The following is a 10,750-nucleotide window of genomic DNA, read 5'->3' on the forward strand; positions in this document are numbered from 1 at the left end:
GTGGAGAGGAGCAATTCACTCAGTGAATGTGTCATTGGATCTGGTGCAGCTCTCAGAATCAGGCCACACTAGCCTAATTAAAGGCTGTCCAGGTGGAAGTTGTCCACACGTGCACTGACCTTTTCGAAACTCTTTGGTCCATTCGCCACACACAGGCACTCTAATAAATATGCAATTAATTACACAGGTTGCATTAAGCCAAGCACTTCTCACCAAATCCTCCACAAAGGCTCGGGCACCATCTGAGCCACCGACAGTATAGTTGCCACAATAACAGAAAAGCAAGCGTTGGCACAGCCAATCATTTGGACTTGTGTGTAGGCATTCCATAGGCATTTTCCAGGCACAGACATGTGTCTTGCCATAAGACAGTAATAGCTGGCAAATGGTGTTAGTATCTGGGTATATGATGGCAGTGCCTTGCAAATGCATGTCTATCTAATCTAATGCCTATACAAGACCTGAAACTGGTGGTTTTGGCAGTGCTTGTTTTTAACAGGAATTTAGTGCAAGGCTCAGATGTAAGTCTTCAGTTCATCCAATGGAAAATGAATGGGACTCATTCATTGTAAACAGGCTGCTTACAAATCAAGTGGCTGAAGCACACTTGGTTAAAACATTTCAGTCCACCAGAAGTTGGTTTAAAGCTGCAATTAAGCCATTACCTTTCAGAAGACTATTTAGAAATATCAACGGCATGCCCTTAGAAGCCCAAAGCTAGCTCAACGAGATCTTGAGTGGCAGGGTGGGGGTTGGGACTAGAGAGGCAGGCAGTGCATGGAAATGGCCATAGGGACTAACAAGCCCATGCCGGTCAGATAGCACAGCAAGTAGAGAGCTCCCTTTCACATCCGCTCTGCAATGGGAATGACATTGACCAATACTCTGCAATGGGGAATGGAATTGACCAATACTCTGCAATGGGGAATGGAATTGACCAATGATCTGCAATGGGGAATGAAATTGACCAATACTCTCCAGTGGGGAATTAAATTGGCCAATACTCTCCAGTGGGGAATGCAATTGACCAATACTCTGCAATGGGGAATGCAATTGACCAATACTCTGCAATGGGGAATGCAACCGACCAATGCTCTGCAGTGTGGAAGGAAATTGACTAATACTCTGCAATGGGGAATGCAATTGACCAACACTCTGCAATGGGGAATGCAACTGACCAATACTCTGCAATGGGGAATGAAACTGACCAATACTCTGCAATGGGGAATGCAATTGACCAATACTCTGCAATGGGGAATGCAATTGACCAATACTCTGCAATGGGGAATGGAATTGACCAATGCTCTGCAATGGGGAATGCAATTGACCAATGCTCTGCAATGGGGAATGAAATTGACCAATACTCTCCAGTGGGGAATTAAATTGGCCAATACTCTCCAGTGGGGAATGCAATTGACCAATACTCTGCAATGGGGAATGCAACCGACCAATGCTCTGCAGTGTGGAAGGAAATTGACTAATACTCTGCAATGGGGAATGCAATTGACCAACACTCTGCAATGGGGAATGCAACTGACCAACACTCTGCAATGGGGAATGCAACTGACCAATACTCTGCAATGGGGAATGAAACTGACCAATACTCTGCAATGGGGAATGCAATTGACCAATACTCTGCAATGGGGAATGCAACTGACCAATGCTCTGCAATTGGGAATGAAATTGATCAATACTCTGACATGGGGAATTGCATTTCTCAATGCTATGCAATCGGGAGTAGTTGCTCACTACTCTAAAGCCAAGAAAAGAATTGCCCGCCGCTGTTCCTCTTGAGAAAGGGGATCCTTACTACGCTTCAGTGAAGAAAATACAGTGAAGAAAATAATTGTTCACTACTTTAAATATGAAAATTGAATACTACATTGCAGACGAAAATAGACTTGTCCAGTGCTCTGCAACTGGGAATTGCATCCCACTCTCCTATAGATAGAGAAAAAGAACAATATATAATTATTTGTGCACATTGTTACTGCTGTCATGGGAGCAGGAAGTGGCAAAGTGGACAGTCACCGTGGTTCATGGTAAAGAGCACGGTTTCCTTACTAGCATTGAGACCAAACAAACCTTACTACAGCTGATCCCAACCGGAGCTGCTCCAGTGGCATGGACAGGCGTGGAATAGACAGGCTCCCGTGGCATAGACAGGTTGCAGTGGCATAGACAGGCTGCAGTGGCATAGACAGGCTGCAGTGGCATAGATGGGTGTGGAATAAATAGGCTCCCATGGTATAGACAGGCTCCATGGCACATACGGGTGCGGAACAGACAGGCTCCTGTGGTATAGACAGGCTCCAGAGCCATAGACAAACTCCAGGGGCATAGACAGGCTCCAGTGGCATAGACAGGCTCCATGGCACATACGGGTGCGGAACAGACAGGCTCCTGTGGCATAGACAGGCTCCAGAGGCATAGACAGGCTCCAGGGGCATAGACAGGCTTCCGTGGCATAGACAGCCTCCAGTGGCATAGACAGGCTCCATGGCACATACGGGTGCGGAACAGACAGGCTCCTGTGGCATAGACAGGCTCCAGAGGCATAGACAGGCTCCAGGGGCATAGACAGGCTCCCGTGGCATGGACAGGCTGCAGTGGCATGGACAGGCTGCAGTGGCATAGACGGGTGTGGAACAGACAGGCTCCTGTGGCATAGACAGGCTCCGTGGCACATACGGGTGTGGAACAGACAGGCTCCTGTGGCATGGACAGGCTGCTGTGGCATAGACGGGTGTGGAATAGACAGGCTCCAGTGGCATAGCCAGACTCTAGTGCATAGACAGGCTTCAGTAGCATAGACAGGCTCCAGTGGCATGGACAGGCTCCCGTGGCATAGACAGGGTTGGAATGGACAGGCTCCCGTGGCATGGACAGGCGCCCTTGGCATGGACAGGCTCCAGAGGCATAGACAAGCGCCCGTGGCATAGACAGGCGCCAGAGGCATGGACAGGCTCCCGTGGCACAGACAGGCTGCAGTGGCATAGACAGGCTGCAGTGGCATAGACGGGTGTGGAATAGACAGGCTCCAGTGGCATAGCCAGACTCTAGTGCATAGACAGGCTTCAGTGGCATAGACAGGCTCCAGTGGCATGGACAGGCTCCCGTGGCATAGACAGGGTTGGAATGGACAGGCTCCCGTGGCACAGACAGGCTGCAGTGGCATAGACAGGCTGCAGTGGCATAGACGGGTGTGGAATAGACAGGTTCCGAGTACAAAAAAAAAAAAAGGAATAGACAGGTTCCTGTGGCATAGACAGGCTCCAGAGGCATAGACAGGCCCCCGTGGCATAGACAGGCTCCCGTGGCATAGACAGGCTCCAGAGGCATAGACAGGCTCCCGTGGCATAGACAGGGTCGGAATGGACAGGCTCCCGTGGCATAGACAGGCTCCAATGGCATGGACAGGGGTGAAACAGACGGGCGTGGCACGAGGGGCAGGCACACTCGCAAGTTGTCCCATGCCAGGTGGGACATAATCAACCCGTGTCGGATGTTCGTGGCCCACGCGAGCTGGTACTTACAGTCCTGTATTGATGAACTACACGATGAACTACACGGGCTTGCGCGATGGCATGTGGTAACACTGGCATGACTTAGAACAGGTGGTTTTAGAGTTCTCCTTCAGCGTGCCTTTATGAAACAAAAACGGGAATTAAATAGTCAGATTGCTAGCGTCCCAATGCTGCTGCGCATGCACGTTACTAGTGCACAGCACAGGAGGAACATGCGCGTGCACAGGAATGTTATAACGCACGGCCAGCAATGCAGCGATGGACCGCTGTGAGAACGGGCGCTTGGGGGAGGCCCAGAAAGAGAACACCGGGGAGGGGGGGCAATGAATAAGGTATGCTCCATGGGCTGCCCACATGTCGCTCCCCAGAGGTTTCCCTGGAACCCCCAAGCATATATGTTCATATTCCCTCAAGGGGTCCTCTCTGCCTTTCATACTCTAGAGGTGGATAAAATGCGTACCATTTAGGTGGGCAATAGTTCCATCTGTTTATTTACTATGAAGCCCGCCGGTATAAGGTGCAGGCCCCCAATCCCCTCCCCCCCACCCCTGTCGAAGTGCTGGCTTCTCCGCTGCCCCACGCCCCTGCTACCTGGAGCCCGACTTTCTGTTCTAGGCGGGAGCTGGGCCCGTGCTCCGCGCACTCCTAGAAGCATTGCGGGGAAGGTTTCTAGGCGGGAGCTGGGCACGTGCTCCGCGCACTCCTAGAAACATTGCGGGGAAGGTTTCTAGGCGGGAGCTGGGACCGTGCACCGCACACTCCTAGAAACATTGCGGGGAAGGTTTCTAGGCGGGAGCTGGGCCAGTAGCATTGCGGGAAGGCTTCTAGGCGGGAGCTGGGCACGTGCTCCGCACACTCCTAGAAACATTGTGGGGAAAGTTTCTAGGCGGAAGCTGGGCCCGTGCTCCGCGCACTCCTAGAAACATTGCAGGGAAGGCTTCTAGGCGGGAGCTTCTAGGCGGGAGCTGGGCACGTGCTCCGCGCACTCCTAGAAGCAGGGCACTGCACCGCGCACTCCTAGAAACATTGCGGTGAAGGTTTCTAGGCGGGAGCTGGGCCCGTGCACCGCGCACTCCTAGAAGCATTGCGGGGAAGGTTTCTAGGCGGGAGCTGGGCACGTGCTCCGCGCACTCCTAGAAACATTGCGGGGAAGGTTTCTAGGCGGGAGCTGGGCACGTGAGCTGGGCACGTGCTCCGCGCACGCCTAGAAACATTGCGGGGAAGGTTTCTAGGCGGGAGCTGGGACCGTGCATCGCACACTCCTAGAAACATTGCGGGGAAGGTTTCTAGGCGGGAGCTGGGCCCGTAGCATTGCGGGAAGGCTTCTAGGCGGGAGCTGGGACCGTGCACCGCACACTCCTAGAAACATTGTGGGGAAAGTTTCTAGGCGGAAGCTGGGCCTGTGCTCCGCGCACTCCTAGAAACATTGCAGGGAAGGCTTCTAGGTGGGAGCTTCTAGGCGGGAGTTGGGCACGTGCAACGCGCACTCCTAGGAGCATTGCGGGAAGGTTTCTAGGCGGGAGCTGGGCACGTGCTCCGCGCACTCCTAGAAGCAGGGCACCTGCACCGCGCACTCCTAGAAACATTGCGGTGAAGGTTTCTAGGCGGGAGCTGGGCCCGTGCTCCGCGCACTCCTAGAAACATTGCAGGGAAGGCTTCTAGGTGGGAGCTTCTAGGCGGGAGCTGGGCACGTGCACCGCGCACTCCTAGAAGCATTGCGGGGAAGGTTTCTAGGCGGGAGCTGGGCACGTGCTCCGCGCACTCCTAGAAGCAGGGTACGTGCACCGCGCACTCCTAGAAACATTGCGGTGAAACATTGCGGGGAAGGTTTCTAGGCGGGAGCTGGGCACATGCTCCGCGCACTCCTAGAAGCAGGGCACGTGCACCGCGCACTCCTAGAAACATTGCGGTGAAACATTGCGGGGAAGGTTTCTAGGCGGGAGCTGGGCCCGTGCACCGTGCACTCCTAGAAACATTGCGGGAAGGCTTCTAGGCAGGAGCTGGGCCCGTGCTCCGCGCACTCCTAGAAGCATTGCGGGAAGGCTTCTAGGCGGGAGCTGGGCCCGTGCTCACTCCTAGAAACATTGCGGGAAGGCTTCTAGGCGGGAGCTGGGCCCGTGCTCCGCACACTCCTAGAAACATTGCGGGGAAGGCTTCTAGGCGGGAGCTGGGCACGTGCTCCGCACACTCCTAGAAACATTGCGGGAAGGTTTCCAGCCGGGAGCTGGGCCCGTAGCATTGCGGGAAGGCTTCTAGGCGGGAGCTGTGCACGTGCTCCGCGCACTCCCAGAAACATTGCGGGAAGGCTTCTAGGCGGGAGCTGGGCCCGTGCTCCGCGCACTCCCAGAAACATTGCGGGGAAGGCTTCTAGGCGGGAGCTGGGCCCGTGCTCCGCGCACTCCCAGAAACATTGCGGGGAAGGTTTCTAGGCGGGAACTGGGCCCGTGCTCCGCGCACTCCCAGAAACATTGCGGGAAGGCTTCTAGGCGGGAGCTGGGCCCGTGCTCCGCGCACTCCTAGAAACATTGCGGGGAAGGCTTCTAGGCGGGAGCTGGGCACGTGCACCGCGCACTCCCAGAAACATTGCGGGAAGGCTTCTAGGCGGGAGCTGGGCCCGTGCTCCGCGCACTCCCAGAAACATTGCGGGAAGGCTTCTAGGCGGGAGCTGGGCCCGTGCTCCGCGCACTCCCAGAAACATTGCGGGGAAGGCTTCTAGGCGGGAGCTGGGCCCGTGCTCCGCGCACTCCCAGAAACATTGCGGGGAAGGTTTCTAGGCGGGAACTGGGCCCGTGCTCCGCGCACTCCCAGAAACATTGCGGGAAGGCTTCTAGGCGGGAGCTGGGCCCGTGCTCCGCGCACTCCTAGAAACATTGCGGGGAAGGCTTCTAGGCGGGAGCTGGGCACGTGCACCGCGCACTCCTAGACTCCTAGAAACATTGCGGGAAGGCTTCTAGGAACTACTGTGGCTGCAGCATATCACAACGGCCGAGGCCGCAACTCCACGAAGCGTTGAGCCCCACACTCCACTCTGTGACCTTGCCACCCCGCACCCAGGAAATATGGCCCTTCAGCCCCATAACCAATCCCTCCCCCCCCCACTTTATGATTGCCCCCAATATGCCCCCGCTACATAAAGATACGCTGCTGCAACGCCTTGCACACCAGTTAGACGCCAGCTCTGTTTTGGCTTTTATATCAGGATTGCAGTACTGAATGTGCACACTATTCAAATGCTAACTCCGCCTCTTATCCTTTCGAGGATGATGAAATGAGTACCACTGAGGTGTGAAATAAGATTAATCAACTCAAGGTATTTCGGGGTAAAGAGGCAACACACACATTCCCTGTATTATTTCTGCGAGTGCCTACATACAGCGCTGTATAGAATAGTCAAAAGAGGCGCTCCAGACCTAAGCTGGGGACATAGCTCAGTGAGTCGAGCACTTGCTACAGAGATCTGTGTGTAACGGCAGGTCAAAGCTTGCAAACGTGGTAATAGATCGCTTGACAGCCAGGGTGTTCCGTTCCGTGGATGTGTGTCCGTGGCGCATGTTTGTGTGGAGCCACAAGCCACGCGCTCAAACGCGAGGACGAGGTTCTACTGATAAGGTCGCCCGACAAAAAGCCAAACCCCACATTGCCGCGCCCCCCACCTCCTCCTCGACCCTCCCTCACCCTTCCCCAGGGGATTTGTTCTAAATCAGGAGGTTTTACCCCAGAAGCCACACTATTCAGCCTATAAACACACACACAAACACACACACACGTGCCCCTTGTCTGTCGCAGCCGCTTCCGGGTCCTGGCGTGCCTGTGCGCGCACTTGTGTGCATCGCAGGGGCTGACAGTTCGAGTTAGAAACACCGCTCTGTGCGGTCACAGAGCGATCTCTCTGAATCGTTAAGGAAGCTCGGCGGGCTAATGTGCCTGCTTCGGAGATCTGTACACGCCTCTCATCACGGGTTTGAATCTTGACGAACTCCTCCTTTTATCCATTCGGGCTGGAAAATTGGCAGCCTTTCATAGGCCAGCTGTTACTACAGGGCTTACCTCCCCCTGGATGGACCACTTTGTAAATAACTAAAAATGATATATACACACTTATCGAAATAAACGTGCAAAAAAAAGGTTTGCTTGGGGTACCAAGTTCTTCTAACCCAAAATATACTTTGATTCAAAATTCCCAGCTCGGGAGGTAAGATTTGAAAGGTACTTAGCCGGCCTCTCTTTACTCCAGCCCAGCCTGGGGGATGGGGGGTGGGGGTGATGGGCCTTTGGGGGCAATGCATTGGTGCAGAGACTCGTAGAAATGAGACACAGAAGTGTTATTCACACCTGTGAGACAAGTGTAGGTCGGAAATCCAGGACTGGCCTTCGCAGCCAGGAAGTGTGAGCAAAAATAAGGAGCACGCTTACTTAAATACGAGAGAAGAGACACCCCAAACACTACCTTCCTAACCCCCAAAAATGTGCGGAAAATGTAGGAGGCCCCTACGGAGAGCAAAGGTGGTTCAAGGAGCCCCCTGGTGGGGTACATCCTATGGAACCCATGATTTGAGGGTGCCATGTCGGTTCTCAGTGGAGGGGCTACCACATGTATACCTTTATGGGGGCTGTGCCCAGCAACCAGGCCCAGTGGACAGAGCACTGCAAACACTTCTGAGAAGGGTTCCACGCGTGCACGACCAGCCCTGAAGCTTTGGCAAAGCAGAAACATTTGGTGGCTGTAGACCTAACGACCCCCCCTCCCGCCCCCCCACTGCCCTAAGTGGGAAACGTCCAGCAGAATCGGGTGTGAGAGCCATGGTCGTTCTCAGCCGAGGGGATCCCACACTATTGGACATTTTGCATATGTTCACACAGATGGAACAGCGAAGACGCCAGCAGTGCAAGATTCCCTCACACCACACAGGAGTGCACGCTTCCCTCACACCACACAGGAGTGCACGCTTCCCTCACACCACACAGGAGTGCACGCTTCCCTCACAGCGCACAGCAGTGCAAGCTTCCCTCACAGCGCACAGCAGTGCAAGCTTCCCTCACAGCGCACAGCAGTGCAAGCTTCACTCACAGCGCACAGGAGTGTAAGCTTCCCTCACACCACACAGCAGTGCAAGCTTCCCTCACACCACACAGCAGTGCAAGCTTCCCTCACAGCACGCAGGAGTGCAAGCTTCCCTCACAGCACGCAGGAGTGCAAGCTTCCCTCACAGCACACAGCAGTGCAAGCTTCCCTCACACCACACAGCAGTGCAAGCTTCCCTCACAGCACGCAGGAGTGCAAGCTTCCCTCACAGCACACAGCAGTGCAAGCTTCCCTCACACAGAATAGACACAGCACAGGCAGCACCCGCTGAAGCACTCCCACACACAACACAGGGAGTGCAGTGCAGGCATCCTACATATACAAAGATACAGCACAGGTAACAGCAGGGCAAGCTCCCCTCACACGGAATAGTTAAAAGCCAGATAGCATCAGGACAAGCTTCCCTAACACAGAACAGTTAAAGGCCAGATAGCAGCAGGGCAAGCGTTCCTAGCACAGAACAGTTAAAGGGCAGATAGCAGCACGGCAAGCGTCCCTAACACAGAACAGTTAAAGGCCAGATAGCAGCAGGGCAAGCTTCCCTAACACTGAACAGTTAAAGGCCAGATAGCAGCAGAGCAAGCGTCCCTAACACAGAACAGTTAAAGGCCAGATAGCAGCAGGGCAACCGTCCCTAACACAGAACAGTTAAAGGGCAGGTAGCAGCAGGGCAAGCGTTCCTAGCACAGAACAGTTAAAGGGCAGATAGCAGCAGGTCAAGCGTCCCTAACAGAACAGTTAAAGGCCAGATAGCAACAGAGCAAGCGTCCATAACACAGAACAGTTAAAGGCCAGATAGCAGCAGGGCAAGCGTCCCTAACACAGAACAGTTAAAGGCCAGATAGCAGCAGGGCAAGCTTCCCTAACACAGAACAGTTAAAGGGCAGATAGCAGCAGGCCAAGCGTCCCTAACAGAACAGTTAAAGGCCAGATAGCAACAGAGCAAGCGTCCATAACACAGAACAGTTAAAGGCCAGATAGCAGCAGGGCAAGCTTCCCTAACACAGAACAGTTAAAGGGCAGATAGCAACAGAGCAAGCGTCCATAACACAGAACAGTTAAAGGCCAGATAGCAGCAGGGCAAGCGTCCCTAACACAGAACAGTTAAAGGCCAGATAGCAGCAGGGTAAGCTTCCCTAGCACAGAACAGTTAAAGGCCAGATAGCAGCAGGCCAAGCTTCCCTAACACAGAACAGTTAAAGGCCAGATAGCAGCAGGGCAAGCGTCCCTAACACAGAACAGTTAAAGGGCAGGTAGCAGCAGGGCAAGCGTTCCTAGCACAGAACAGTTAAAGGGCAGATAGCAGCAGGTCAAGCGTCCCTAACAGAACAGTTAAAGGCCAGATAGCAGCAGGGCAAGCGTCCCTAACACAGAACAGTTAAAGGCCAGATAGCAGCAGGGCAAGCGTCCCTAACACAGAACAGTTAAAGGCCAGATAGCAGCAGGGTAAGCTTCCCTAGCACAGAACAGTTAAAGGCCAGATAGCAGCAGGGCAAGCTTCCCTAACACAGAACAGTTAAAGGCCAGATAGCAGCAGGGCAAGCTTCCCTAACACAGAACAGTTAAAGGCCAGAAAGCAGCAGGGCAAGCTTCCCTAGCACAGAACAGTTAAAGGCCAGAAAGCAGCAGGGCAAGCTTCCCTAACGCGGAACAGTGAATTATTCCCCAGATTGATACATTCAGGAGTAAAAATACCAGGACAGTTCCATGAGCAAGTGAACAGTTTAAGGGATGGAGCGGTAGAAGCGAGACACTTACCACGCAGGTCCTGGGAATACGCCGCTATCATGGTCTTCATGGTGTTCAGCGGACCCCCGCGCCGGCCCTTGGACCCCTAAAGCACCATGCAGCGCGAGGCTTCACCTGTTCTGCCGCCCTACCCAGTGCACCAACTCTTAAACACCTCAAAGTCCTGCTGTGGGACGTGCCAAGTCTTGGACATTGACAGGTAGGCCGGGCTCGACGGCCCTATCAGAAACGGGGCACCTACACTGCCCAGCACAACACCAACACCGGCCTTCGAACCCTCTTCAGTCGCTGTGAATGAAGGGAATGCCCCCTTCACCCCCTCCACGCAGGGAGCGGATGGTACATTCTGCGCCCGGCCGTGATGCAAGTGACCAGCGATAGATAGCGCTGT

General features: G+C 54.2%; 1 protein-coding gene across 1 annotated transcript in view; it reads right to left on the reverse strand.

Annotated features, from left to right (window-relative positions):
• LOC138481621 (diacylglycerol O-acyltransferase 2-like) overlaps positions 1-10,531 on the reverse strand; it is a 262,094-nt gene extending 251,563 nt beyond the window's left edge. Inside the window, exon 1 of the mRNA XM_069613810.1 lies at positions 10,369-10,531. Coding sequence (XP_069469911.1) covers positions 10,369-10,408 — 40 coding nt within the window. The 5' untranslated portion in view covers positions 10,409-10,531. The remainder of the gene's footprint in view (positions 1-10,368) is intronic.
• Between the last annotated feature and the right edge of the window lie 219 nt (positions 10,532-10,750).

Source organism: Ambystoma mexicanum, chromosome 5p (assembly GCF_040938575.1).
Source record: "Ambystoma mexicanum isolate Mex_15411 chromosome 5p, UKY_AmexF1_1, whole genome shotgun sequence".
In the NCBI taxonomy this organism is placed as follows: Eukaryota; Metazoa; Chordata; class Amphibia; order Caudata; family Ambystomatidae; genus Ambystoma; species Ambystoma mexicanum.